General features: G+C 31.0%; 4 protein-coding genes and 1 long non-coding RNA gene across 23 annotated transcripts; 2 read left to right on the forward strand and 3 right to left on the reverse strand.

Annotated features, from left to right (window-relative positions):
- Bem46 (abhydrolase domain containing 13-like protein Bem46) lies at positions 1–2055 on the reverse strand. 3 transcript variants are annotated; one of them, XM_012282555.2, is made up of 6 exons: positions 1915–2055; positions 1220–1437; positions 901–1132; positions 626–819; positions 375–535; positions 1–287 (listed from the first exon to the last, which is right to left on the reverse strand). In XM_012282555.2, exons 2-6 carry the CDS (start codon positions 1383–1385, stop codon positions 18–20), a joined length of 1023 nt encoding a protein of 340 aa, XP_012137945.1. In that variant the 5' UTR covers positions 1386–1437; positions 1915–2055; the 3' UTR covers positions 1–17. The 3 variants fall into 3 exon arrangements, with proteins under 3 accessions (XP_012137945.1, XP_076385400.1, XP_003702033.1); XM_076529285.1 differs by having other exon boundaries at positions 1220–1510; positions 1915–2045; XM_003701985.3 differs by having other exon boundaries at positions 1823–1924.
- Pgls (6-phosphogluconolactonase) lies at positions 2004–3369 on the forward strand. Its single transcript, XM_003701986.3, has 4 exons — positions 2004–2138; positions 2493–2693; positions 2773–3056; positions 3139–3369. Exons 1-4 carry the CDS (start codon positions 2018–2020, stop codon positions 3247–3249), a joined length of 717 nt encoding a protein of 238 aa, XP_003702034.1. The 5' UTR covers positions 2004–2017; the 3' UTR covers positions 3250–3369.
- Positions 2311–22548, reverse strand: SCaMC (Short Calcium-binding Mitochondrial Carrier). 11 transcript variants are annotated; one of them, XR_013037390.1, is made up of 12 exons: positions 16669–17357; positions 15710–15836; positions 15425–15512; positions 15234–15345; positions 7357–7515; positions 6539–6796; positions 6299–6466; positions 5963–6217; positions 5792–5882; positions 3096–3365; positions 2722–3033; positions 2311–2654 (listed from the first exon to the last, which is right to left on the reverse strand). XR_013037390.1 is itself a non-coding variant. In XM_012282548.2 (10 exons), the coding sequence occupies exons 1-9, from the start codon at positions 16858–16860 to the stop codon at positions 5808–5810; spliced, it is 1434 nt and encodes a 477-aa protein (XP_012137938.1). In that variant the 5' UTR covers positions 16861–17357; the 3' UTR covers positions 3826–5281; positions 5792–5807. The 11 variants fall into 11 exon arrangements, 8 of the variants coding, with proteins under 8 accessions (XP_012137938.1, XP_012137939.1, XP_076385387.1 ...); XR_013037391.1 differs by lacking the exon at positions 3096–3365; XR_013037389.1 differs by lacking the exon at positions 3096–3365 and having other exon boundaries at positions 2722–2988; positions 16669–17356.
- On the forward strand, positions 9155–13894 carry LOC105662142 (uncharacterized). Of its 4 annotated transcripts, none has more exons than XR_013037402.1 (4): positions 9155–9359; positions 9898–13061; positions 13152–13394; positions 13481–13894. It is a non-coding gene; the product is annotated as an uncharacterized LOC105662142 (long non-coding RNA). The 4 variants fall into 4 exon arrangements; XR_001095530.2 differs by having other exon boundaries at positions 9898–12664; XR_013037401.1 differs by having other exon boundaries at positions 9898–13394.
- roq (RING finger and CCCH-type zinc finger domain-containing protein roquin) lies at positions 18211–27438 on the reverse strand. 4 transcript variants are annotated; one of them, XM_076529257.1, is made up of 17 exons: positions 27280–27438; positions 26467–26629; positions 26045–26252; positions 25753–25971; positions 25497–25672; positions 25085–25418; positions 24776–25016; positions 24532–24701; positions 24192–24454; positions 24006–24110; positions 23731–23942; positions 23526–23650; positions 23319–23460; positions 23189–23258; positions 22927–23118; positions 22696–22829; positions 18211–22605 (listed from the first exon to the last, which is right to left on the reverse strand). In XM_076529257.1, the coding sequence occupies exons 2-16, from the start codon at positions 26626–26628 to the stop codon at positions 22698–22700; spliced, it is 2751 nt and encodes a 916-aa protein (XP_076385372.1). In that variant the 5' UTR covers position 26629; positions 27280–27438; the 3' UTR covers positions 18211–22605; positions 22696–22697. The 4 variants fall into 4 exon arrangements, with proteins under 4 accessions (XP_076385372.1, XP_076385373.1, XP_003702036.2 ...); XM_076529258.1 differs by having other exon boundaries at positions 18211–22829; positions 24006–24107; XM_003701988.3 differs by having other exon boundaries at positions 18211–22829.
- Positions 27439–27558: the final 120 nt, after the last annotated feature.

The following is a 27558-nucleotide window of genomic DNA, read 5'->3' on the forward strand; positions in this document are numbered from 1 at the left end:
CAAAATGAGCTGTATGACTATATGTCATCTATTTGCCAATGACTGGATGTTACTTGAACAGGATTTTCTCTTAACTCATTTAAGAAATTACATATATTTTGATAGTATCCTGGCTGACACCATGTTTCATTGTGAGTACCCCCGGAAATTGAGAGTATTTTTTTACACGAACTTTTGCAATTTTTATAAAGATCTTGCATCATACGCGGTGGCACCAATGTATCCGCCAGACCAGAAATAAATAATGTAGGTACCGTTACTGATCGTATTTTGAGAATTGACAAATACTATAAATTTATTAACAGTTAGTTAATTTTTTCATTATGTAAAAAATTAATAAACTACATGAAATATAATAAATAAGAATAAATTACCTTATTTTTATACAGAAAGAGTGGCAAATACTGTACAAATTTTACCCCAAAAAGCAAAGCTGCCATATCAGGAATACTGGTAAAAGTATTTTCAATGATAAGGCACCAAATTCTTTGAAAATTTTCTAGTCTTGTAGCTAAATTGATGGCTACTGCTCCGCCTATAAAAAGCAGAATAAGTGAAATAACACATCTATGGAAATATAAAATGAATATAAAATTAGCAATAATTCATTATAAATATATATTACCCAATGATCTACCAAACACAACTATTTCACTTGTATTTATATCAGTTCTACTGGACAAATAATCAATTCCAGCACAAGCATCCATGTACAAACCCTCCTCAGATGGTGAACCTTGCGATAATCCATAGCCTCTATATTCTAGCATTAAAATATTGCATTGAATATTGTGGTATAATCCAACCGCATTCTGAAGTCTAAAATAAATTCTAAGTTTTAATCTATAACTCAAGTTAAAATTAAGATAAACAAAGGAAATATAATCAAAGGATATTGACCTATGTCCCATATTACCAGCATTGCCATGAAGAAATAATAATGTAGGCACCTTTTTTGCTTTATCTTCTGGTTGAGAAATAAAGAACATATGTAACATGGTACCATCCTTTGATCTAGTATATATGCTTTGATAAGGTAAATTAAATATTGAAGGTGCAGGAACATAAACTCTAGAATTAGCTGGCCATTCTGGACGATATACAAGTTGATCTTCTCTATGATACAATATACCTATAAAAATAGATTAGAATGTACATAAATTTAACACTGTTAAAATTATTAAATTAAAGTATGAGTACATTTACTTAATATGTATACCTGTAGTTGCAAAACAAAGGAGAAAAAAGGCAGAAATTCCACCATATAACCAATATAAGAGAAAACAGGCAAGTATGTAAGTCCCAGAGAATGCCCAACATTTCATTGCAATACCTCCTAACAAACGAATAGGTTTGCTGCGAGCAAGTCGCACACAAAATGACATGGTTGTTGTGTAGTTCTTCCAAAAAATTGATTAACATTCATCTAATGCATTTCTATATTTATTAAACATATAATGTTATGCATTTTTATTTGATCATAATAAGTTAGTATGAACAATTTTGTAACCTAAAATTTGTATCGCAATTCATTTCATATACGCGACTTTTATTAAACTAATAAATACATGTGTTTCGCTTAGTAAATAAATTTATTAAATTGCAGTTTACATAACAACGAATAGTAAAATTTCAATTTCAATTGATTATGAATCAACATTTTAACAATTTGAACATATAGGTTATATTAATAAAATGTGCCATCGATAAGTGTAAACAAAATTTCTTTCAACGAAATATGTGTTTTATATCGCGTTTTCATATACACGAAAAATAGGTTCATATGCAAATAAACCGTAAGCGTAATCATAGTAACGTTTACAAGATAGTTATCATGAGTTTATCACGTGTCATTGTAAATGTCCAATGCTGTATCCTGATTACTGTTAACTGAGGCTATATAACTAATACTACCTTGCAACTCTACATTCGGCACAAGTTCCATTCTCCATATCGGGTTTTTGGTTAATTTGTCGCTTATTATATTTAAGCGCCGTTTAAAATTTATTCACAAATAATGGAGAAAATACTAATCGAGCCCCGGGACGGTTCCGTAGTGTCATGTTTGTCTAACCTTCTTGAAACGAGTGCTGAAGAGGCACTTGCTAGCGGTGATACATTTAAAGTTGGATTATCAGGTGACATGTTACAAATAAATATCAATTTGAATTACGTATTTAAAAATATTACTATTATGCGTTAAACTTTTGCAAAGGTATGAAATATATTTTAAATGAAAACTTACAGTATAATTTGTACTGAAAGTATAGTTGTAGGTTATGGAGTACATAAAAATTTATATCATTAGAGTTTTAGATAAATTTTTTTATTTACTTATAACTGTATGCACATTTAATACTTTTCACTTTCGGTTTAGTTTTTAACTTTTGCTTAATATTTATCAAATACATATATAATCTTTAACATAAGGATCGTTTATGTTAAAGTACATATTTCATAATGAAACATGAAATCCTTTTTTTTTTTATTAGGGGGGTCTGTGGTTTCCTTATTAGCACAAAGTTTACCTAATATATTAACTGATTGGAGCAAATGGTATTTTTTCTTCTGTGATGAAAGAGTTGTTCCATTTGATAGTAATGACTCCACTTACGGAGAATATAAATCAAAATTGATTGGAAAAATACCAGTAACTGAAGAACAATTTATAAAAATTAATCCCGATTTATCTGGTAAAATAACATGTTTAAATTTTAATACCTAGTCCATTTTAAATAACAATTTTATAACCACTCATTGTCCTACTTATAGCTGAAGATGCTGCAAAAGATTATATTAAGAAGATGTCCGTATTTTTCCCTCCTGATCGTGTACCATGTTTTGACGTGCTGCTTTTGGGATTAGGTCCAGATGGGCATACATGTTCACTCTTTCCTGATCATAAACTTTTGAATGAAGGAAGTCTATGGGTTTGTCCTATCAATGATTCTCCTAAACCACCTCCATCTCGTATTACTCTTACTCTTCCTGTAATAAATAATGCAAAACTATGCATATTTGCTGTTGTTGGATCTAGCAAAGCAGAAATTGTGAAGGTGATTATTTTGCTAAGGATTTAAAAGAATAATTTTTACCTTATAAACATAAATTTTGCTATTAATATTTAATATCTCACAGAAAATTTTGCAAGATAAAGAAAATTTGCCAGCTGCTCGTGTACAACCGCACAGTGGAGAATTATATTGGATCTTAGATGAAGCTGCAGCAAAATTATTACAAACAGCCTAAATAACTTATTCCATTGCATTTGACTATAACATTCTATGTTAATATCTTGTTCTGATGCTCAACAAATATCTCAGGCATACTTTTGTATACATATGTGTGCATCTTACTTAAAATGTCTAATAGAGAAACAATTAAATGAAAACATTTTTTGTGAACTATTGCTCAAAAATGATATTTGTTTATTATGACACTAGTATCATTAAAACTATTTTGTTATTCTGTTTATGTATTTTAATATGATAATTTCTGGATATTTTATTTTTTCATTTATATTTGTATACGTAAAATAAGTACAAAATATAAAATAATACGTTTTCTCAATTGTATAACTTATTTTTTATCATTATAAAATTGCAATTTTATTATGTTCAATAAATTATCTTAATAAGCTTATGAACACGTACTAAACAAAAATTGTGTAGACATTCCATAAGCAAGTATATCTCCAAAGTAATATTTATTTTTATTTAAATATAACGAAAAGACACAAGCAAATATATTTTTGTGATCATCTTGGTATTAATAAAAATAACGATTACTATTCAATACCGCATTTAAATAAATACAATGTGAAAATAATTAAAAATTTTCATATAATTAATTTATTTTCAAGATTAAATATCATAGTTATCGTCATTTGTATACAGAAGTAGACATATCAAGTATAATGCAATAAAAAATGTGTCTGGCAGATTGTAAGATACTCTTTGGTAATTTACATAAAATTAATAAATATGGATAAATAGATATACAGCAAAAAATGATTAGTTATATATAACGCGTATGTTCTTTTTTTATATTCATAAGCGAAATTCGTCACGTTAAGATGTGTATTACTCGAGGCAGGAATATCATTTTGTGACTACATGCTTAACACGTGATACCTCATCAGTTACATTTAATAACCAATGATAATTATTTACTTAAGAACTAAATTTTTACAATAAATTATATTTATTTCTTTTTACAAATATCTTACGTATGCATGGATATCCATAAAAAGAATTAAAAAATTATCGGTTTCATATCGCTTTTTTATGACTTGTCGGTTTTATCATAGTTTTGTAATCATACTATGCTGTGAAATAATTTTTACTTTCGTAAAACGTAATAATATTAATCTCGTACAGTTTTTCATATTTTTCATATTCATAAGCGTTATTTACAAAATGATTTTTGAAATATTATAATTTTATACAACATATAAAACATAAATCAATTTTTTGATCGGCCATATCTTTGTACAATGTATTTAGGATGTAAATGCTGCAATCACCTCAAAAATGGATTGTTTTTAATTTTAATTGCTTTGTTTACGTCGAGTTTTTATTGCATGAAAAACGATGAAAATGCTATAGGATACTTTCGATTTCAAAGATCTGTATTACAGATAAAACCTTTAACGTTTATCAAAAAGAAAATTGTTGAAGTGTTCGTTCTTTTTACCACCAACACTCGTAATTCCTTTTGCAATTAGTGTAAAGAAAAAAGTAAATAAATAAGCATACAATACTATTTTGCGATGTACTACTGCAAGCCTAAATTTACATATTTATAATATACATGATATACATAAGTTGTTCTCAAGGTTCATTCGTTGAAGAACTGATATTGGGAACATACATGTAAAAACAATATCGAGGATATCCATCTATGAAACAAATTTAATGTATAAATAATAAAAAGGATTAATGAAACGTGCAGTCTGTGATGTAATTCATAGCACAACATCATGATAATGGAGGACAATGATAATTACATCAATTTTTGAGTTAATAAGACGTTATGCATTGAATTACCTTCTCATTATAGCTTATAATCATATATATCACAGTATCAATATAACTCGATCCTCCCTATTTTCAGAACTTGTAATTTTATGTAATGTATTCTGAAATAATACATTAGTTCATAACTTGATAAAATTACATCTTATAGGTGTATTACTTGTTTAAAGAACATTTTTTTAAATAGTATAAAGAACTGTCTTGCTAGAATAATTGTAACTATCCGATACAATTAATTACCTTCCCTTTAAAAAAAAAAAGAAAAAAAAACAAACATTAAATTATAATACCTTCTTTTTAACAATATCTTTGTACTATCGTTACTATTTTTAAATTATGGATCTATGTTTTAGTTTTGCTTCATGGAAGTAAAATATGAATGCAAGTCACAACTGGGAGTAGCACTAAATTATTAATACAACATATTAAACACATACACAAAGTGTATTATAAATATAAAATTGTTATAAGTTAATTCGAATCATTAATGCTGGCCACTGTTTTACTTAATCTCTCTCTTGAAATATTTTATAAACGTATGTTCTTATTATATATCAATATCATGATACATTCGAAAAATAGAATGATAGATGTTTAAATAAACGTGGAAGCTTCGAGTTAACAATAAATAAGCGATATTACATTTAACAAAAGGCAGAGCATGCCAAATTGCTTATTATATTAGCCAATGACCGGCTAATTTATTATACACCTTAAAACGTAATTAAAGAATAATTTAATTAAATTAGTATCACCTAAAATAAATAATCATCACGTCATATTAACACCTAAAAGTTCCCTGAAGTTTTCATATACTATGTAACTAATTGATACAGCTGGCGCCACCTAAAATGTAAATAATATATACTTTGATTTATGAAATTTATTTATATTATTATTGCCTTATTATGTAATATATTTCATACCTTCAGAAAGTTTGGAGTTAAACCTCTATACAAACCACGGAATCCTTCATTTCTAAGAATATCTTTAAAAACACCTATCATTGTATTAGGAGACTTGTCCGGCGATATATTAGCTTGCAACCGTGTTCTGACTAGTGCTAGTGGATATGAACATACTTGACCAGCTGTGCTAGACGTTGTCCCACATAACAGTAATATCCAAAATGGTGGTGGTTCGTTTTTATCATGTGTTCGTAAATACCTATTTTTCAAAGTCTACAATAAAAATATTAAATTAATGAACAATGAACGGTATTAAATAAAATATGAAATTACGTGTTTCAATTTTATATTTACTTCATACACAGCCAGATCAATACCAGCATATGGAATTATTCCCATTAAATTAGGAACATAGCCTCTGTAAAAAGATTTCAGGCCTCCTTGCCTGTATATCTTTCTTGTAGCATCAACTAAACCCGAAAACTCTCCTGTTTTTCTAAGAGCAAATCTGGTCTTGAGTACCTGCAATATATTACTACATTTATATAATATTAAGATAACATACCAGCATGATTTTTTTTGTTTATTTTATACCTCCAGTGGATATATAGCTGACTGACTAATTCCGCCAGCTAAAGATCCAGCCAGCAATCTTTCATAAAGACCAAGCTCTCTAACATCGTCTCCTTTAATAGCTCTTTTAATTTGTTCATAAGCCATAAATTTTAAAGCGCTTTCTGGTCCAATTTTAAGTACATTGATACCGTTCCCTCGCCAAAAACTGGTTGATCCACCCTCTTGAAACATATACCTGCAGCAACTTCTGATTTTACAGTGCCGTGTTCCATGTACCTGAAAGCATTTACTATTGTAAATCAAGCAAATCAAGCCCATCTTCATTATAATATCTATTACTGAGCTCACTGGCGGATTTATCATTGAGGGACCAGAGGCGTTTTAAATTTTTGGGGCCCCATCTATAATCTTCTTCCTAAATATCTATATCCCCATATTCCTAAATTCTATATTTCCTAAATTTCAGTGTATTTATATAAGATACACACATATTTCTATATTAGATCTCTATAACTTTCTATATCCCCAGATTCCTATATTCCTAATTAAAATAAGAACAAAATGTACTCTCCAAAATCGGTTATAATCGTAAATATAGAAGTAAAAATTATATACCGGCCACCAAATATTAAATTGAAGTTATTACATGATATAGATTTATATTGTATTACGGGGCTCGGGACGACCGCCTTCACCGCCTGTGCGTAAATCCGTCACTGACTTAAATAATATGTAGACTGCAGTCTCGCTATACGGCCTTCGATGGGGCTGTAAGAGCGGATAAATCTGTGGAAAGGGCCATACAAACGAAGCTACTATTTATTTTATAAACCCACCTGTAGATAGACTTTAATACGATCCAAAGGCGCAGTACACGTGCGCGAGACGGCACCTGCTACACCACCAGAGACCAAATGTCGCCACCACATTCCAGAGACCATTTCACTAGTCGTGAAATCCTCGGGAACACCGATATCTTCCCCAATGTCCATATACTGAAAATACAATATGCGACGAACATGATTATCGGTTCCGAATGTTCTTATACCGTTTCAACGTAAATTTTCTTGTAACCGCACCGACACACAGACGCCGTTTTGCACGTTGATACAAATCATGCCGCGAAATAATGAAATAAATCTCGGTAACTCGTGCATGATTAATCTTTTATTAATTAACCTTATTTTACACCTCATGTTCAGAAACTTTGACATCTGGCTACTCTCTATACATGTGTGTATCGTACTTTTCTTTCAACGATATACATATACATACATACACATGAAAGAACACATCTTGATTGTTTGCATTTCTCATAATTCAAATATGTACATAGTATTCGAAACTGATTGCGATGCTCTTAACTTTTATTTAACTTTCGACAGAAATAATTTAAAATGTGCAGTTTAAAGGGAATTCATAAATTTATTTATTGCCTTTCTTGGTTCAGTTTATTCGTTTTACGCGTTTATGATAGAGCGAACTATGGTCTACTATGCCATAACTTCAGAGATCCGATAAGATCCCACACAGTTAAAGTAGTTAACTAATACAAAACGTTCTTAGACAAATGAAAGATTTCTCGCAAGATATTATCTGCCTGTATATTCGGAACCAGTATTCACTGGTTATATCTTCAATTTAACCGAATACATAGCTGGATATGTTTCACTTGATCCGCTGGTCGAAGTATCACGTGTCACATTTTTCTGCTTCGATCACTTAAAAACCTTTTCTCACTAACTCTTGCAATTCGCAGGTAATTTATTTTGTTTATAATCTGAACGGATGCAATTCACACCGTATAACACGACTAATGTTTAAACAGCTGCAATTGATTAAATTCGAGACTGTTACGTGCAACGCGGAAAGTAATCTGACCTTCGAGTCAATTGGGTTTTAAACAATCGGTAAAAGTTTGGTAGCTAAACTCTTTCACTTTATTAAATATTCTGCACACTAATAAATCTAAATGTTTAAGTACAAGAAAAGACGATTAGTGAGCTTTTTTATAAATACGTTAACATGTAATAATGGACAGACAAGGCCAGGTAAATACAGTCACGATAATTCTATGGTAAATTAACGTCAGTAAGATATTTTAAGGGTGCATTTAAAATAAATTAGTGAATACTCATCTTTTTCCCTATTTCGACAAAATTTAAATGCAAAATGTATTTGTTCATATAGTCAAAAATTTTGCACACATTATAAGAGAAAGAAAATTTATTAACCGTCGCGTTTATAGAACATTCTATTTATCGATATATCGCTGTTTAAAGTTAGACGCCAGTCACTGACACTATACATTCGAGATGCGCGCACCAAATGAAAAATGTTTCGCCTAATTTAGTTCCGAATTCGATCACATTCAAGTGTCAATGGAATTATAAAGCAAGTGAAATGAGTACTTCACCAAGAATATCGAACAGAGTTGTTCACCTTGGTACAAGGCGAAACTACAGTATCGAGATGAAAATAAAAAATCGCACTTTCGAATTTTTCCGTGCGCGGGAGAATATCAGACACAAAAGACGGAAATAAGTTCGACAAAGCCTTGAAGTTGGCAGGTTTCAATGAATTAGATTTCGAGCTTGTACATCTTCGATTGATTACACAAGCAGTTTTTACCGATATCTCTTACGTAGAAAAGCAAAAAATCGATTTAATACATTTTTTAATCGTGCAGGTAGTCTTTGAATTACAAAACCCACGACTATTTTCTAACACAACATAGTCGTTGTCAAAGTGAGGTACTCGACATCAAATCAATGGTACTTAACTTTACTTGAAGCTGAAAGATGATATCTGTATCGAAATCCAGACTATCCATTGTTCGGTAAGTAGCACGCACGTTTGATCTTGAAAAGTGAAATATACAAAACTTCGGAAGACACTCCGTTAAAATCGAATAAATTCACGGCACTACTAAAATGAAAGGATAAATGTACAGGCTTTATTTCATTAAGTCTGGCTAAAAGCCAACAATGCAGCTGGGGTTTCGCCCAATGTCAGCTTTAAAATTTCTTTTGAATCGACCAATATTCTGTTTCTAATGCGAAGATACTCGTGGTCACGAGACGCGCCGATTATTTTGATCCTGGCTGGCCAGACACCCAGGAACTAGATTGAAACCGACTATAGCTAATTCAAATTTTGGCGCACTTTATATCGACCAAACATTAATTTTTGTTCCGTAAAAAATAAAAACGATGTCAAACAATTATTAACAAGAAAGTTAAATAAGTGAATATTTTTAATTATATGTAGGTACGAAGTCAAATTTCACGCTATATAAATAGTTGCAAAAAGTCAAATATTTGTTTGTAAAGCATTTAAAGTTCCCGCCATTTTAATCGCATTTTAATCTTTTACAGTACAGTTTTTCTCGAAATTTCTTCGATCTACGTAATACGGTTGTTAAGACTTAATAGAACAAAGCACAGAATTGTGTCTGTGTTTAAACGTCTAATTTATCATTTATAAAATACGAATGGAAATAACGACGGCTGAAAATTACGAGGAAATCGATATCGGGACTCAAGTGTCAGATAACAATCGCCCGGTCACCAGTTATAATACTACACGTCGAAGCATTGTACTTCTCTTAGTTATGTACGGAAATTTTCTTCGCGACACTTCCATAAATATTTCTAATGATCGTTATCTTTAAAGGAAAAAAATATATAAAAATACTATTCCCTAGAAATTTTCGATGCGAAGTTTTTATTTTGTTTTACAGTAGAAACCTCAGAACATTGAAGTAGCTACTGTTTGAATGATACACGTAATAATACATATTTATATTTTTTATATTTATAAATGCGTGAACATTATCGTAGTATTATATATAGAAAATCTGTTCGTTTAAAATCTGATCTAACGCTTGAGCAAATTCATTAGCGTATGTGTGTGTACGCGCAAGTGCATGTGTTGCATTGTAAAATAGAAGTTAAGTTAGGTCAGGATTAGGGCAGATCAAGAGTGGATTAGTTCTACGTCAAAACAGATCATTATTAAATTATATCAGGATATGTTAAGGTTTGGGATTAGGTTAGATTAAAGTTAAGTTAGGTTATGATTGAGTTAAGATTGTGGTTAGGTTAGGTCACAATATTTTAGCAACTTACAATCATGATATTCAACAATCAAATTATTGGAATGTATAAACTGATAAGTATTTATGAAGCGTCATTTAATGACTTGCTATATGCTTTTAGAATAAAGTTCGTATAACTGTCAAATCAAATTTTTATCGCAACACTAATCAATATGGAGTATGTATTACTAGAATAATGGAGGTTTTATCGGCAATTCGTTTATTCATTATTTAACACGGATCGAATTGTGATGGCTAATAAAATCATTGATATAATCGACACCTACACGTAGAACTAGCATTTTCCTAGGAGGTTCTTTATGGGAACAGAGAGGAACAATCTCGAACAAATTAGAGAAGGGAACAGATTTACATTCGTATTCGCGATGAATCATTGTTTTACTCGATCGCTATTCAAACGTACACGCTTTGTCAACGTACCCTCAATTACAATTTCGCACGCATAGTGATTCATTCATGTTTTTTAAATACTTGTGCAAACATAATAAGTTAAAAAATCATTGATCATGTAATAATTCTGCATGAATAATTAATTTTCTTATAAACTGATATTCATTTCACGAGTTGCCGCAATTTAATAATTCTATTTATGTCAACATTAATTATACCTTTGATTCTGTTTTATTACCATATTAAGAGTAATGAAGGTTCGTATGTTTCGGTCCATAAAATCTTAACGTAACTGTCATGACTTATACTGAACATTAAAAAATATTACTGCTTATCTTATCGGATATACGTTCAGACTCATTATTGAAAAATTTGTAATTTTGAAAGATTTCACTTTAGAAATAGTTTATAAGAAAGCGTAAAGCCAGATTCTTGAACTTTCGCTTTCTCCGTCTACCACGTGACACATCTGCCAGCCATAACCTCTATGCGACTGTATAACCTCTCACGGATATCATTATCAATACAAAAATGTTCCCGATTTAATTAGTCAATGTATCTTACTAATAAATTTTATTTACTACTATTTGCAAGTTATAATTCGCAAATAAATTTTAAAGGATAACACGGAATTGTACTTTTTAAAAACATTTTCTCCCCGGAGAATAAGAACTGCTATCGAAGTTTGTAATAGATCAAGACTAAAGCAAAATTCTTAATAGCATTTCTACTTGTTAGTCCTTTTAGTGTCCATAAATAGTTACCCTGCTACTACAGGAGAAGAGACACTCACCCGTTGCAAAAGTTCATGGTAATTCTGAAGGAATTCTTCGCAAACCTGACAGGTGGAAGAAACGCATTCGTTCTTCAACAGTCCCGATTTTTTAAACGAGTACATTGTTTCTGAATGTAACAAGAACTGTGTTTGCTAAAGTTTGATCTCGTGTACAGAAAGCGTGGTTAAAACTTAACAAAAATCGGTTTGTACATTCATTAGATCCGAGGCGACGTAACAAATAAAAAACAACGGCAATTAATAACGATTTGATAAAATGTACACCAAAAGTATGTAAAACGAGCCTCGCCATGAGCCAACGATATGAGAGCTCGGAGTCCGATCTCAAGACTGAAGAGCGCCAAGAAACGGCAATGGAGTTAAAACCGATATTTAGTCGGGGAAACCCCCACCATGTTTTTGTAACGTCTACGTTGCATACTATAGTCTAGTTACATTACTCATTGCCTAACGCATTTCGTCAAAGAAAATACCTGTTACAATCTGGCTTCGATTTTTTACCCTCCAGAGGCAAATAATCTAATTATTTATTCAATATCATATATATGTCTGTATCAGAAAACAGAATAAAAGTGTAAAATAACACGTGTCATAATCTCGTGTTAACGAAGTCATTTATAGTTCAATAGAGTTTACACCTGTGTTAACGATTATTAGATAAAAATATAACAATATTAAATGTCTATTATTAATATCGAAAGTCCGTATTAACATAGAAGAATCATATGCTTCAGTCAGTACGTTGACACATTTGAGGAGCATATTTTACCGTGTGGCCTCTTTTCATGTGAAAGTTAACTATTCCGGTACGCAGAAATCGAATCAGGGCCGGCATGAGGTGGGTTTAGAATGTACCTCAGAATATAGCCTTACGATTCATGATGAGTTCGTCATAAATTTTTAAGTGCATTGTCGTATGTGTGTGGGTAGTTATAAAATATATAATTACTGCAAAGTTGAAGCGTTCGTAGATTCATGAATTCCGTATTCCACGTGTTTCGTGCGTTCTAAATTCGAAACATGGTGCGTTCCATCGTTTCAAATTTGGAAAGTGGTGCGTTTCAAATGTCCCGCGTTTGAAGCGTTCCGTGTTTCAAACGTTCCGAGTTTCGAGCGTTCCGTGTTTCAAATGTTCCGAAGTTCAGGTGTTCTAAGTTAGGGACCCGGATTTAAATGCATTCATTACACAATAAATACATCGCTTTTGTTCCTGCATATTTTAAGGACTTGGCGCCGTAAATATTTGTCCGGCCCTGGATCGAATACCGTAACAGGCAAAGTATGCTTAGTCACACGTGGTAATTCTATTTTTTCGTCTGTTACAGAGGTATCGTTCTCAAATAAGGTTGAAAGCAATGAAACCGAATATTAAAAAAATGAAATTCTGTTTATGCTACGTCAATTGACCGGCTGTATTTGCGTCTGTTACGTACGTAAACACAATTACAACGTTGTAGATATATGAGAGAACAATGCACTGCGTCATCGCATAAAAAAACCGACAGACAAAACGGCAGACGTTAATAACGAATGCCAAACATTTGGCTTCCAGGAACGATCTACATTAAGTATGTATAGTGAACCGTTACGGAAACCGTTTGCAAGCATAACCTGTGGTCCGGCCTAATACTAAATTCCACAAATTTTAATTTAGGTCCAAGGGCTTTGAAGATTCGTGGTACAGCACTACCGTATTCTGTACTCCTGATCAACAGACGCTGACCTCACACTGTTAGCGAATGGCTGACGAAATGTTGCGAGATATTTCAACATTTTAAAAAACCTATTGTTTTACAATTAATTTTAAATCCCAAGATTGTAAAAATACGACGTCGTCTTCCGTCAAGTATTATTCAAAGTTATCTATGCAATATTTTTTTCTCAGTCATTATTTTTTACACAAATGTATTTAAAATTGTAATTAAGTAACGTAATCACGGTTTTAGTGTGTAAAGAATAAAAGAGGAACTTAAGGATAGAATTGAAATGTAAAATGGTGTCTGATAGAGATTAAAAGTATAATTAAATATAATAAGAAAATTATAATAACATGATACAAGTGATTTAATACAGTGTTTCATACATTAGTAATTAATACTACTAATTATGTTAAACCAAACAGAAAAAAATTGAAACATGTTGTGTACCACGACCGAAATTCTTATCTTTAAATATTGTTTTCGTTTGTCACTGATTTACATTTACATCTTGTTTATGGTTGCAAATTCCGACAAACTTGTGTAATATTCTTGTACAAATCTCGTAAACAGCGATATTATATTACCGGACAAGAATTACAACAGTGACGTAAATTAATCTGGTTACTGTTTTCAATTTACCGGTAGCAAAGTCGAAAATATTTGTATACTGTATAAGAATGTTGCATAAAAGCTTCGAGAGAGCATAGAAAGATGTCTATCGTTGAAATTATTACCGAAGGTAATATCCACAAGTATTAACCGAAATATCTACATTCTAAATCACATTCATCGCAACGAACTTTTTCACTGTTTTAAATACGTCGTGTTGCGAAAGGACGAGTAACAACGAAACAATAAATTCAATGCCATCATCACGAACTATCGCATAATTCGTAACTTTTTTGTCTGCAATGCGAAATCGACTGTGCAAAGGGAAATCTGCACAACGCATGCGTCGGAAAATTATTGGCTCTTATCGCGCATGTGTAGATAAATCAAGCAGTTCGGGAAGGGGCTGCGTTACAGTGGGGAGAGGTGCTGGAAACAGCTGGGAAACTATCAAGGTCATTTTGAATGACAACTACTCTACGTCACACCTCCGGTCGAGCCTCCTCCGTCAACGAATCACAGCTTCGAATGGACTCGATCGTTTCTGGTATGCATGCAAACTACACCCTCGAGTTCATCGTACAACTGTTATACAGAATTCAGATACTTGAACCTATACACTCAACTGCTACGCTTGCGCTTTGTTACGAGTAAACCTTGCAATCGAATAATTTTCTACAAAAAATTGTCATCGAAACAAATTGGATTCCTTTTTAACGAATGATATCTGAGTCTTGTTGCAATTTCCTCGATTCAAAATTAATGATGCATAAGCAGGGCTAGCACGAACGTTTATGGGGCCGGGTTCCAAGATGGTGCGCAGACAACAAAAACGTATATGTACGTTTCCAGCCAGCTATAATCTCGGAAAATTTGGTAACTTGAATTTGGAACAATTCCAAAAGGAAACGTATCGAACTCGGAACGCTACGAAATTGGAACGCTTCAAATTTAGAATGCCAAAAATTTTTATAAGTACCCATAAAAGTACTTGTACGGTCAGGATTAGGTTAGTTCCATGAGTGATTATATTAGGTTAAGTTAGGTCCGGGCCGAGTTAGGTTATAATTAAATCTGTAACATATTGATAATACTTACGTTTGTATGATGCCAATATTCAATGAGACCCAGAAGATCGGTGCTCGGTGCGTAAAGTAAAAAATCTCGCCATTCGTTGAAACTGATTGTAAGACTTTCGTCTTTGTCCATTCTACGAGTATATTTTATATTATTACACCTGCTTAAATTTTTATTTTGAAAATCTGCGTTTTATTTTGTATTAAACTTACCGCTGCAGCAATTTTTTCGCCTCATTATAATCCATTTTTATGCCCAACTCTTCGAATGCTTTTATTAATTCTTCCAGATCGATTTTTCCTGTAAAGGCAAAATTCAGTTGTGAAAATATGAAAAAAAATCGTATATTAATGTTTTCGTGAATTTTTAAACGATCGATTTTTACAAAAATTATTTCAGATAATAATTTTATGTGGACTGGCCAATAGGTGTGGACACTTTCCATTTCCACTTTAAACTTGTTAGGTAATTAAAAATTTTGTCGTACATGTACTGACCATCCTTATTTTTGTCGAGATGAGAAAACTGCAGTCGCAGATTTTTTTCGTGTTCGCGAACATAATGTATGAATTCCGCTAAAGTTATATCGCCACTTTTAGTGCTGTCTGAGCTCGCTAAAAATTTCTGAAAAAAATATTAGGAGATATAATAAATCAGTTAAATATTATTTCCAATAGTTATTCACATATCGTTATATATAAGTCAACAAATATTATGCATTTACATGTTAAAATATGTCATTTTTTTCGATTGCGGAAAGTAGAGCAAAGATGTGTGTTAACGGTAATGAAATCAAAATAAATTGTATTAACCGCAAAACGTGCCGCTATGTGTGTAGTTCTGTCGGAAGAATAGATATTAACAGTAACCTTCCTCAAATTAAATAGTATAGATTAAATAATCTGAAATCAGTGTTACTAAACGATAAGTCCAAGGTTTCTAGTATTTTAATGTTCTGCAGTAAAGAATAAAAAACAATTGATTAATTAAAATTGTGATTAAACATTTCATAAAGCGTATAAAGTTTAAGGGTTTAAAGTTCATCATGAACTTTGCACAAATATCACGGGTTAAGCGTAGTGAAAGTTACTTTATATACATCTATTTTATGGGAAAATTGTTATTCATATTTTTAACACTATAAAATTTTCATTTTATTACTCGAAACATTCAAAAGTCATACATACCAATTTTATTCATGAACATGTAATTTGCATGTAACGTCTATAATACGTATCTATTATGCGTGTAAGTTCGAACGAAGTGAGACACATGAATATCAGAACAGTATTTTAAAAAATTAAATACAATTGTTATAGAAAGAAATGATCAAATGTCATACCGTTCTTAATTTAAAGTTTACGCTTAAAACCGGTACGAAACATCCGCCTATAGTTCAACTGTAACACATAGGAGTGTTTCAAAGTAAAATATAAATTACAGGAATTACAGGTACCTCGGCATAAGATTTATCCACTCCAACTTCACGAAGCGCTTTGGATAAATCTTTCACATCGATTCGTCCGTTTCCGTCCAAATCCAGTTTCTGGAATATTTTTTCCAGTCTTTCTTCGTCTTCAGCCGGCAACTCGTGCAGGTAGTGTGGTGGCATTACGCCATGCACTACGCTTGCTCGACTGTCAGGCATTTTTCCCTCACTTTCTATATGGCAAACTATCGAAATATACTGTTTTTACCATTCACACGCGTTATTATTCACGGATGTTCTCTTTTTCTCTTTATTTCTTGAACACACACGCCCCGCGGACCACTTGCTGCCTTTTTGTTAATATATGTAGTGTTTCGATCGTTACACACGCCTAGAAGAGAACTCATAACTGCATACACGTGGTGGCTACTAAACAACGTACATCGATTTTCCAACTGTTCGCGTACTTTTCGCAACGAGACAATGAAACGCTACGTACATAATGCATGATTAAATTTTTCATAAAATACCACCTGTACGAGTATTAACAGTAATTGGGAATACAATTTGAAGCCTCCACGCCTTTTCTCTGTCGCATAAATTCACTTCTACCGATTTTACATCTGCCACATATAATGAAATTACAACACCGTTTCCTATGCTCGTAACCGAACAACTGTCTGCGCACAACTAAGTCCAGCACTGCTGGAACGTCCTGCTCCGGTCGCGTCATTGATTAGTGGAGGCATCTAGCGGAAAACTTGAAAAACATTTGTACTATAAAAAACGAAATATAATTACCTTTCACATATCTCCAAATCTCTAAATTCTGATATTCCTAGATTCCAATATTCAGATGGAAATATTCTTAATTCCCAAATATTCGTAGATCACAAACATTTCAAAAACACGATATTATTAATTTACAAATATTGTGAAAATCTGCATCTCTATTTATTTATTCGTAACAAAATCCAGGAATCGTGCATTAAACGAGCGTATATTCTGCGGATAATTTTCATCGATAAAGACAATTTCTTCACCGGCGCTGTTTTTAATTGCGATTATGAAAAATTTTATAGAATTTTCAACTTTTTATTAATGTTTATTTATTCAGTGAACAAGTATTAGTATTTCAATTATAAACTAACTGGACATTTTTTTTTATACGCAATAGATAGATATATTACGTTTTTACTCTTAATAAACATATTTTTTACAAAATGCAATCAACTTCGTGAATGCTTATAGACGAGTACAAAGTATTTGAAAAATTTAATGTAGATAGGTGCAATATTGTCTTTTAATAAGTATATTTCTATTGTCAAATTTTCTTTGTGCTTGTGTGTATTAATAAAGAGAAATATAATGATCAAACATTGTTCTTACAGGTTTTGAAAGATGTTCTTTAATGTAGACTTAGACGCTTGCACAAATGAAATTTACAATTGTAACTACACATTAATATGATACAGGTTAATAAACAGTATAAATTTTTTATATGTTATACTCTTCCTGTACTTGGAACAATAAATGGGGTAATAAATTTTACTACTAATGTATCACATGTTTATATTATTATGTGACTTTTTCCATTGTTATTTATTTTAGAAAAATACATTAAAAATGCCAGACTAACATTACATTGAACATAATAGGCAATATAGATATGTAAACATCACCTAGTATGTACTAAAGAAATTTAGCAAAACACACATCATAACATTTTTCATTTTATTCCAAAAGATCTAGGTAACTTTTAATTACAGAAGTTCTGGATGTATATGCACATATACATTGCCCATTATGTTTATGAATAAAGTAACAAAAATCTTACAATCAGAAATTAATTTAACATAAATGTTCAGAAAGTACTATTCGTACTGCTAAGTGCCAAGTGCTTGCTGACTATATGCATTATATACCGATATGTATATAATTATTATTGTTTTATATGTTCAAACAAAGAACGTTAATAATAGATTGTATGTGGCTTCATACCATTAACATAGGTAGGTGTGTATTATTATACACATAGTGACATGTTTAACATGCAATTAATCTGAAGCTTGCACAAACAGTATTTGTTGCGCTTATTACTTCCCAGTGTACACAGCCCTCTTCACATTTACTCTATATTTATTAACGAGTCATACTACAAATAAAAACAAAAAAGAGAAAATGAAGGGCAACGTTTGTTAAATGGATCTCTAGAAAGATACATTGATTATAACTGTTTCAAATAATAAGAACATTTAAAAGATTACAAGGTTTTTAATCTTGCAGATAGCTTAAAACATAAAAAGTAGTTTGAAGCAAAAGTTAATAGAATTATTAATCATGTAAACATATATTTCATGTCAGAATTGACTATATGTATGGTATTTATTTACAGAAAGGAACATTTAATTTTGTGCTTGAATTAAAATATCTAACATAATTTAAATAGAAACTTAAAAAATTCATATAGAAATTTTTATTGAATTTGTGAAACTATTATGATTTAATTCTCAATTGAGTACAAGAAAAGAATCTTTTATCTTTATGTTTAAAAATTATTTCAACAAAAATTTTTATGTCATATGTTAAGACTATTTTATTTCATATGCAAAATTAAAAGATGGCCCCTTTCTGTAATATTGTCACATTTTTGTTTTTTTTTCTTTTTCAGTACAATGGCCAACTGTGTTTGAAATACTAAAATCAAATTTTGTGACAGGTACTTAAATTTTAAAGACCTCATAGTTTTATCGCGAAACTAGTAACAAAATAAATAAAGATATTAACGCATTTCTCAAATATATAAATATAGTCTTGAATCTAAACATAATCAACGCCAATGTTATATCACCAATGTAGAACAAATCATTAAGTATTTATGGTATGTGCTACGTCTGTAATGGAAATATTATTGATTGAAATATGAAAACATCCATAAAGTTGTACAAGAAAATCTGTTATTGCTTCGTGCGATTAAATATAAACATAATTGCATGTGAAATTAAAATCAATTATGTACACTGAAAAAAAAAAAAACATTAATTCTCCATACAATTTTTACACATATATTATTTTATATTTCATAGTATTCCATGACAAACAAAAGAAATTTGTATTAGTATACGATAAAACAAATAAAATTGCACCATTGTTCATAATTTTCACAAGAAACTAGTTATGTTCTGAGGTTACATTTCTTTCCACAGCTCAGGATAATGTGCCTCGTATTGCAAAATTAGAAAATACTGAAATTAATCTGCGCAACTGTAAAGTGCTTTTACAAAGTTTTATTCTGTTGCTGCATGATTTAAAGGCACATTTTAGATTGAAAGAAATATTCTACTTGAACATACCTAGTTCTGTACAGTAAGGTAAAACAATATCTTTAATGAGAAAGATAGAAAGATCAATTTTCTTTGATCTCTACATTTCATAAAAATCTGTCGCTTCCACTAAAACTGGAATTATTAATATCTATGCTATATATCATTTCATAAAAAATAGAACCAAAAAACTATTGCAATGCATAGATCGCTATATTAGTAAAGAGGATGTAACTTGATTAATGTACATGGTTTGATCAAATTTTGTATCACATTTATAAAGTATAATTGATACCAAATCACTCGACTGATCGAGTCAATGTCTCAATAAAGGAACAAAAGTTTTCAAGTAACAGAGATATTGTATCAAATGCAGAAAATAGTCATCAAAAAGTTACATATCTTGCCTACAGAATCAACTATATGTATCTCATTAAATTTTTCTTGTGAGAAATGTAAATTGTTGTTTTCGTTATACCGAAATAAGAACAAAATCTAATGCCAATAACGTTAAATATATTAGATCATGTTTATCATATGAAATTAAAGTAATAGTTAAGAGGAAGCCAATGTGACTGTTTCGGTTTCTCGTAAGTCCGTAAATCGAACATGTTTACAAACGTGAGAGCTGCAGCTCGCATAACAGTCTGTTCACTTCATATCTTTTACTTTTCAGTAAAATATAGTTTTAAGTCAGTGACTCGCAACACTCTATGCTATAAGAAATTTGTACAAAAAGAGAAGAAAAGAATAAACAAAACAAAAAGTGAAATAATTACAGAACTATAAAAATTGAAGAAACACACTTTATGATTTATCATATGAAGACTTCCGATTTTGACATTATGCATCATCGATTGAAAACTGCTGTCTGAAAATTATTCAAATAATTACAGTAAATAAGATAAAATGCAATGTTCTTTTTCACCAGGCACAAATGGAATCTATAGTTAATTTTTTATTATATATTGTCAAAATAAAGGAAAATTTTATACGCGTCATCAAAATTTTCCTTACTTTATTCCCTTTAAAATTTTAAGTATTTGAAATTGAAACATTATGTACTTAAAATGTCAAATGCGTCCATAATATTGATAATTTATCAAAAAAGAAGAAAAAAAAAACAAAAATGGAAACTTTTTAATGTTATAAAAGAATTAACGACCACAAGAAAATCACTTTCTTAACATTCGTATTTATAATCTTATTTAGCAACTTTCAATAAGTTGCGTTGATTTTGAGAAACATTCATGAATGATTGTCAAAAAGAAATAATGAATTAAAAATATTTTAAACAAGAAATCATATTAGAAAATAGACTTAAAACCAAAAAACAATACGTGAAGTATGTAAACATTAAACAAAGTACGATAGCATATATAAATTACCGTATTTTATTCGAAAACATATTTTCAAATATGAAAACATGAATCGTAAAACGGAGCACAATACGAAAACTACTACAGTGCAGTCTCGCTACATGACTCTTCTTTAAATGGAAGTCATACATATTTAAATTTCCAAATTTAGAAATTAAAAAAATTTAGAATTCATGATTGACAAATAGATTAACAATATAGAATTCTTGAATTTATTGACAATTAAATATTACGTGAAAAGTTCTACTCTTATTTTACAGCTTTTTACTCTTACATTCATCACGTCCAGGGTCATATAGCGAGACTCCACTGTATTTTAAAAAATTTTGCTTTATCAGCTAAAAATCAATTACCCTATATATATTATATATATGATATAATTAAGATATATATATATATATTTAATTAAACACGATATATATCTTAATTATGTAAAATTTTAACAGAATATGTTAATTTTATGTATGTATAACACCTATATGTATTCGTATATTTTTTATCATGTAACCTTGTTGCAGGTTAAATAGCATTCTTTCCGAATGTATCAGTAATATAATATTCTTTGCTTCATTGTGCAAACATATAAACAAAATATACTACATCCAGTCATGTTTATAAAACACTGACATTAATTTCTGTTAAATTTTAACAAATCTGCTCTTATCTGTTTAATCTGTTTGTTAAAGAATGTCCCTATTATGGTATTCATAACGGAACACCAATCAACCCTTCACCGGTTCTATAAATGTTAATTTTAATGCGGCAGCTAACTCTCACTTTTTACATTAATTTCTATAATAATAAATTTCTACTGCGGCTAGTAAAAATTAAAACGACGCGACTTCCTGCATAACTAAATATAAGTTACTATCGTCATGAAGGATTTGATGCGTTTTAACAAATTTGTGTCGAAATATCACATACATACACCTAATCTTTACATACTGATAATAACTCCAGGAAAAGTACGTTTTCACAGTTGAAAAAACAAGATTATATACCAAGATTTGTAAAGGCATAGTACATGGGAAAGTATTCAATCCACTTTATGTCATACTATACCAATACCAAAAATTTGCACGCTTATTCAAGTTAGAATAATAAATTCTATTTACCGAGATTTCCTGAAGCGTCATCATCCGGTGTTGTTTCATTGAAATTTAAATTCTTCTTATGCAAAGAGTACAAATTCCATTTACTTTCAGTTATTCCATTAGAAAAATTGAAACACGATGATGCATGGAAGTTCGCATGAAAGATTACTTGTACATGTCAAAAAAACATGTATGTTTTGTAAAACAAATAATGGTCAGATCTAAATGAAGAACTTCAGTAAGATTACAACGTCTTACTATTATTTTTTAGAATTGTCCTCTTCGCTCGACCAATGTTGTAGTTCTTGTAATTCTTGCTCTTGCAGTTCAAATTCCCATCGCAATTCTAGCTCGCGCATATCATTTGCGATACCAGCCTCATACGTGTCTTCCTAAGATTTAGGTCAAAATTTTATATAAAATTTTAGTAACATCCTCGCAATGAGAAGAAAATATACCGCATATTATATTTCATTTTATATAATTTACCTCTTCAGGTTTATAGTCTTGATTAAAATTTTGAGTACCAAGCATGTTATTCGACGACTGAATCCAAGGAACAGTACCGTACGGACTCCAATTTCGTACGTCTTTTTCTTTTTCTCTAATTCCAGCTTCAATCATTTGTAACTCCTGTGTTAACCTTTCTCCAGCCGTAAAGGTGGCTCCTTGAGTAGCGAGCTAGAGACATTTTTTTGTAATGTTATTGCATGAAATCCTTTATAAAAAAAGATATGATATTTATTAATACCTTTAAATCGTTAATTTTCTTTTCGAGATGCTTCAATTGTTGTTTCACTTTCTGTGATTCCAAAATCAAGCTGAAATAATTTATTTATGTTATATTTTAATCTTATCATACTTTTAACTAATTAACTTACTCTTTCGACATGCACTCTGATCGCGCAAATTGTGTGTGCGTAGTTGATTCTTGTATATTACGACCAAAAGTAATGTAACTGTCTTCGAAACCAGAATTATTAATAGATTGTATTCCTCCGTTTGCACCGATAGTGGCGTAAGCTGTAATTATTATACATTTTTATTTGATCTTACTTTTGAATATCTACTTTTCATATTATATTTACGTTGATGATTGCCATAAAACCAAGATGTAACTGAGTTTGTAGTTGGCATAGGACGATAGGCAGACATTGCAGGAGGTGTGCCTCCTTCTCCATAAAAAGTAGCGGGCTGTACACCATTGCTGGATCTAAAACAAAAGGTTATTAAGTTACAATGTAATGCTACATGTAATAAATCTTTTATTACGCAAATGTTTTGAACTATTACCTGATTAAATTTTTAGGTAATTTAGAAATTGGTCCATATTTATTACTAGATGATGCATCAAATGGCACAAATTCATCATCAAATAGAATAGAATCTGTACACGGGAAATTGTTGTTACAATTCATATTTGATGGGGGAATTATAGGACTACTTTGTGTATTTGCCCATATAGAAAAATTTGATGACAACGCATCTCCTTGTATATCATAATTCTGTAAACAAAACAAAACATGAACAAACTATCCATAATGATTAAAATAACAAAATGATCGTACCGATTTCATTTGCGGCACTTGTTTGTTAACAATTGTTTCGAGCTGATTTAAGATTTCCATCCTGCGTTGGAGTAACATCGCCAATGTTTTGGCCACTGTCCGCTGCTAATTAGCGTAAAATAATATTCGAATTATAGCGTGAAAAATTGTATTTATCAACAAATATGGCAAATAATTTTGTATTACCTTCTTGCTATTCGAAATTCCATTAGTTACATTAGAAGAGATCTGCGATGAATCCCACATACCAAGATTAGGTGCAGTATATTCGATAGGTGCATTGGGCATAATGTAATGAGAACAATGCATATCGATATTTTTAGTTGGTACTATAGGCATTATTCCTTGTGGAGACGGTAACATGTAATTTGTCAATGACCCAACAAAATTATTTTCATTCGTCGGAGTGTGATGTTGCATTGGATTAACTTTATTTATAGAATTAAAATCTAAAAAGAATCAATCGATTATTAATCAATCGATCAATATTAATGTATGGTATAATATATTTCACGAAAATACTTACTATCTCTGTGAGTATTATCGTGTGATTTTATGGAATGATAAGACAATTCGTCATTTTGCTTAAATGTCTTATTATTTGATCCAGTAATTACTTTATCTGTTTTCGTATCTGCATTATTGGTGACAGGCAGATTTGATCTAATACTTAACTTTCGGTTTTTTGATCTATATCTAAGTAAAAAATGATTAAAATTATATACAAGCAATTAAATTTTTTAGTTAAAAGTTGATGTATATATACATACTTATCCAATTCCATGTCGCTATGAGCAAATGTGCAATTAGTGGATCTAGGACAAGATCCTCTGAGTGCAAGATCTCGACACATGCTCACTTTATATTTTGGTTGGCCTGGGCCTACACTATGAGTACCATCTTGTGTTTTCCGATTACCATGTTGTTGAATAAATTCTACTAATGCAGCAACTACAGTTCTAACAGCTTCTAAGGCTGCACGACATTCCGCTAACGTGGGTGGTTCAGTTTCTGCAAGAAGACAATAAGTTTCAAACATCTCGTTGGTTCGTATAACATATTTACACGAAACACTGTACCTGGGCTAGGGTCTATTGCAGCTAATAATTCTAACTGAGGTCTTAAACTACTTAATTGTCCAGGATCAGGAGTACGTTGGAGAGCAATAACCAATTCTTGTACACTTTGAGCAAAAGATTGTGGAGTCTGAAGTTTGTCTATAATACTTTGCATGTGAGACTTATGGCTAGTATCTCCATACAGCAATGCAGACCACTGATCAGGTGCTATTCTTAAGCCAGCTTCTGTTGCAATTTGCACTATCTGTGCATCATGCTCCCTTCTTAAAGCTTCATATGTTCTGAATTCTTCTTTCAACTGCATTAATGATGAATCTCCGTCCCGCTTGGATACCTAATTATATAGAAGCAATTAAAAGTTTGTTGTTTCTTGATAATAATGATGAGTAAATAGTAGTTATATTTACATTACCTTGAAACAACTTGCCCTGTATAACAACTGTACAACATGTCCTATGCTTGTTTTGGAAGCTTGAGGAAAATGTGATTCTAAACGTTGAACTACAAACATAACTAACACTTTTCTAGAAAGAGCTGATCCATCTTCTAAAGCCAAAAGAACAAGCTTGAGTACCTCTTCCTGCATTGCTAATAAGAAACAAAATATATTTGAAAATTAACACATTCCAATGTTTTTATATAAATTACTTTATTGTATTATAATATACCTGGGCCAAGAAACTGACATCCTCGAGCACGTACAGCAGCCCATAAGTTAGCATTAAGTTGCTGTGGATTTTGATGTTGAAGTATTAATTCAGTAACTGACCGTTCACCTAAACTTCTAGCTGCTCTAACTGCACGGGCTCTTCCTTCTGGTTCAACCAACTGACAACCTACCAAAGTTACTAACTTTCTTTGCATTGGTCGAGAAACAAGACCTGCCCCTATTATGCATCAAAAAACAAGTATAAGTTACATAAATATTGAACAGTAACATGAAATAGATAGTGGTATTACCTGTAGCTAGAATAGGATTTGTTTGACATGGTTTGAGATATAGAGCAAGCTCCTCAATGCAACGTTTAGCAACCAAGTAATTAGCATGATCTTCAGGTGGTAATAATTTTTGATAAGCTGTTGCAACATTTGTGGGAACAGGATTTCCCACTAATTGTAATAAAGCTTCATTTACAGGTAATCTTTCTATTTCTGTATTAATAACACTCTAAAACATATATATTTTAGTAATACCAAATATACAACTTTTTGTGAATATACATTTATATATCATTTTCAATCATTTAGTTTGCTACCAAATAAAGATACGCATTAGGATTTGACTTGATAATATGTTAAAAACATTATTGCTTTGTACTGACAATATAAGAAAAACATATTAGTATATGTCCTATAAATAACTTGTTAATAATGTTACATACCTGATCAAAAGGACATTGTTTACGATGTAAATTTGCAAGGCACGTTCGACATATAGTATGACCACATCCTAAGGATATTGGGCCCCGTACGGCCACATCAAAATCATGACAGCAAACTGGACAAGAAAGAAATTCAGTCCACTGAGGTGCCTGTATTGGCATTCTGCAATAAAATTACATGAAAATGTTCAATTGTTTGATTTCACAATTCTCTGCAATACTGTTTTTTTCCAACAATAACTGTAAAAAAAATGTAATATTAACATTTAAAATGAATGATTTACATTTAAAAAATGTTTTGCTTATATTTATTTAATAATTACAAATGAACACGTAAAATTACGTTATTGCGTTATTCTAAAAAGCATTTTGTAATTACATCTAACAATTTTAATAGACAAATAACATTAAGAAAAATTATTGATTAACATGTTGTAAAACTAGTAACAAGTACAGAGAAACCTTTTCTTCAATTGGAAAATATTTATCTATAGATACGAACTTATTCGGAACTATAACGTTTGCTCATCAACTGTTTTCTACGCAATGATTATTATTTCTTTTTCTTTTTGTACTCCTTAAAGTATAAAGCCAAGTTCCATAAATATAAAAAGTACGCAAAAAATGTTTCAAACGCACATCGTTTCAATCACGCAATTAGATCAAACTTTTTTTAATTACTGTCGCTACTTCTCTCATATTCATTGAATATCCATTCTATGTAGAATTGAAAATACGATATTCGCGTTTGTCACAATAAAATACGTCAAATTAATGTAATGTCGTTAACGTTAGAAATAACCAAAAACTTACCTCGTTATAGCCCTCACAAAACATCACATTCACTACTCGGTTACTTTGCACGTAGTTCTGCCATCGAAGCAAGAACAGATGAATCATAAATAGTAAGATGAGCTCAGCACGATATCCCTCACGTCGTACGCCTTTTTATCTCACTAGTCCTCACTAGAAACTCGTGACGAAACAATCTAGAAAAATGATTTTCCAAGTTTCCTCAGTAGAGAGCGCTGTATACAACGTAATGTCCAATTTTCAAAATTCACGTAATTTGTATCTATTTTTAACGCGTCT

The sequence above is a fragment of the Megachile rotundata genome, chromosome 3, assembly GCF_050947335.1.
Source record: "Megachile rotundata isolate GNS110a chromosome 3, iyMegRotu1, whole genome shotgun sequence".
NCBI lineage: Eukaryota > Metazoa > Arthropoda > Insecta > Hymenoptera > Megachilidae > Megachile > Megachile rotundata.

Bases quoted from the DNA above. Each gene is read 5' to 3' on its own strand.
- Bem46 (XM_012282555.2), bottom strand. From the start codon at position 1,385: ATGTCATTTTGTGTGCGACTTGCTCGCAGCAAACCTATTCGTTTGTTA. The intron at 820-900 runs GTCAATATCCTT...AATTTATTTTAG, and splicing joins GCTGGTAATATGGGACATAG to ACTTCAGAATGCGGTTGGAT. The intron at 288-374 runs GTAATTTATTCT...ATAAATTTATAG, and splicing joins TCTTTCTGTATAAAAATAAG to TATTTGTCAATTCTCAAAAT.
- Pgls (XM_003701986.3), top strand. From the start codon at position 2,018: ATGGAGAAAATACTAATCGAGCCCCGGGACGGTTCCGTAGTGTCATGT. The intron at 2,694-2,772 runs GTAAAATAACAT...TCCTACTTATAG, and splicing joins AATTAATCCCGATTTATCTG to CTGAAGATGCTGCAAAAGAT. The intron at 3,057-3,138 runs GTGATTATTTTG...AATATCTCACAG, and splicing joins GCAAAGCAGAAATTGTGAAG to AAAATTTTGCAAGATAAAGA.
- SCaMC (XM_012282548.2), bottom strand. From the start codon at position 16,860: ATGCCTGACAGTCGAGCAAGCGTAGTGCATGGCGTAATGCCACCACAC. The intron at 7,516-15,233 runs GTAAGTATTATC...TTGTATTTTCAG, and splicing joins AATATTGGCATCATACAAAC to TATATGGACATTGGGGAAGA. The intron at 6,218-6,298 runs GTAAATATAAAA...TTTTTATTGTAG, and splicing joins TTGATCTGGCTGTGTATGAA to ACTTTGAAAAATAGGTATTT.
- roq (XM_076529257.1), bottom strand. From the start codon at position 26,628: ATGCCAATACAGGCACCTCAGTGGACTGAATTTCTTTCTTGTCCAGTT. The intron at 25,673-25,752 runs GTATATTATAAT...GTTTCTTATTAG, and splicing joins ATGTCAGTTTCTTGGCCCAG to CAATGCAGGAAGAGGTACTC. The intron at 25,017-25,084 runs GTACAGTGTTTC...GTCTTCTTGCAG, and splicing joins TGCAATAGACCCTAGCCCAG to AAACTGAACCACCCACGTTA.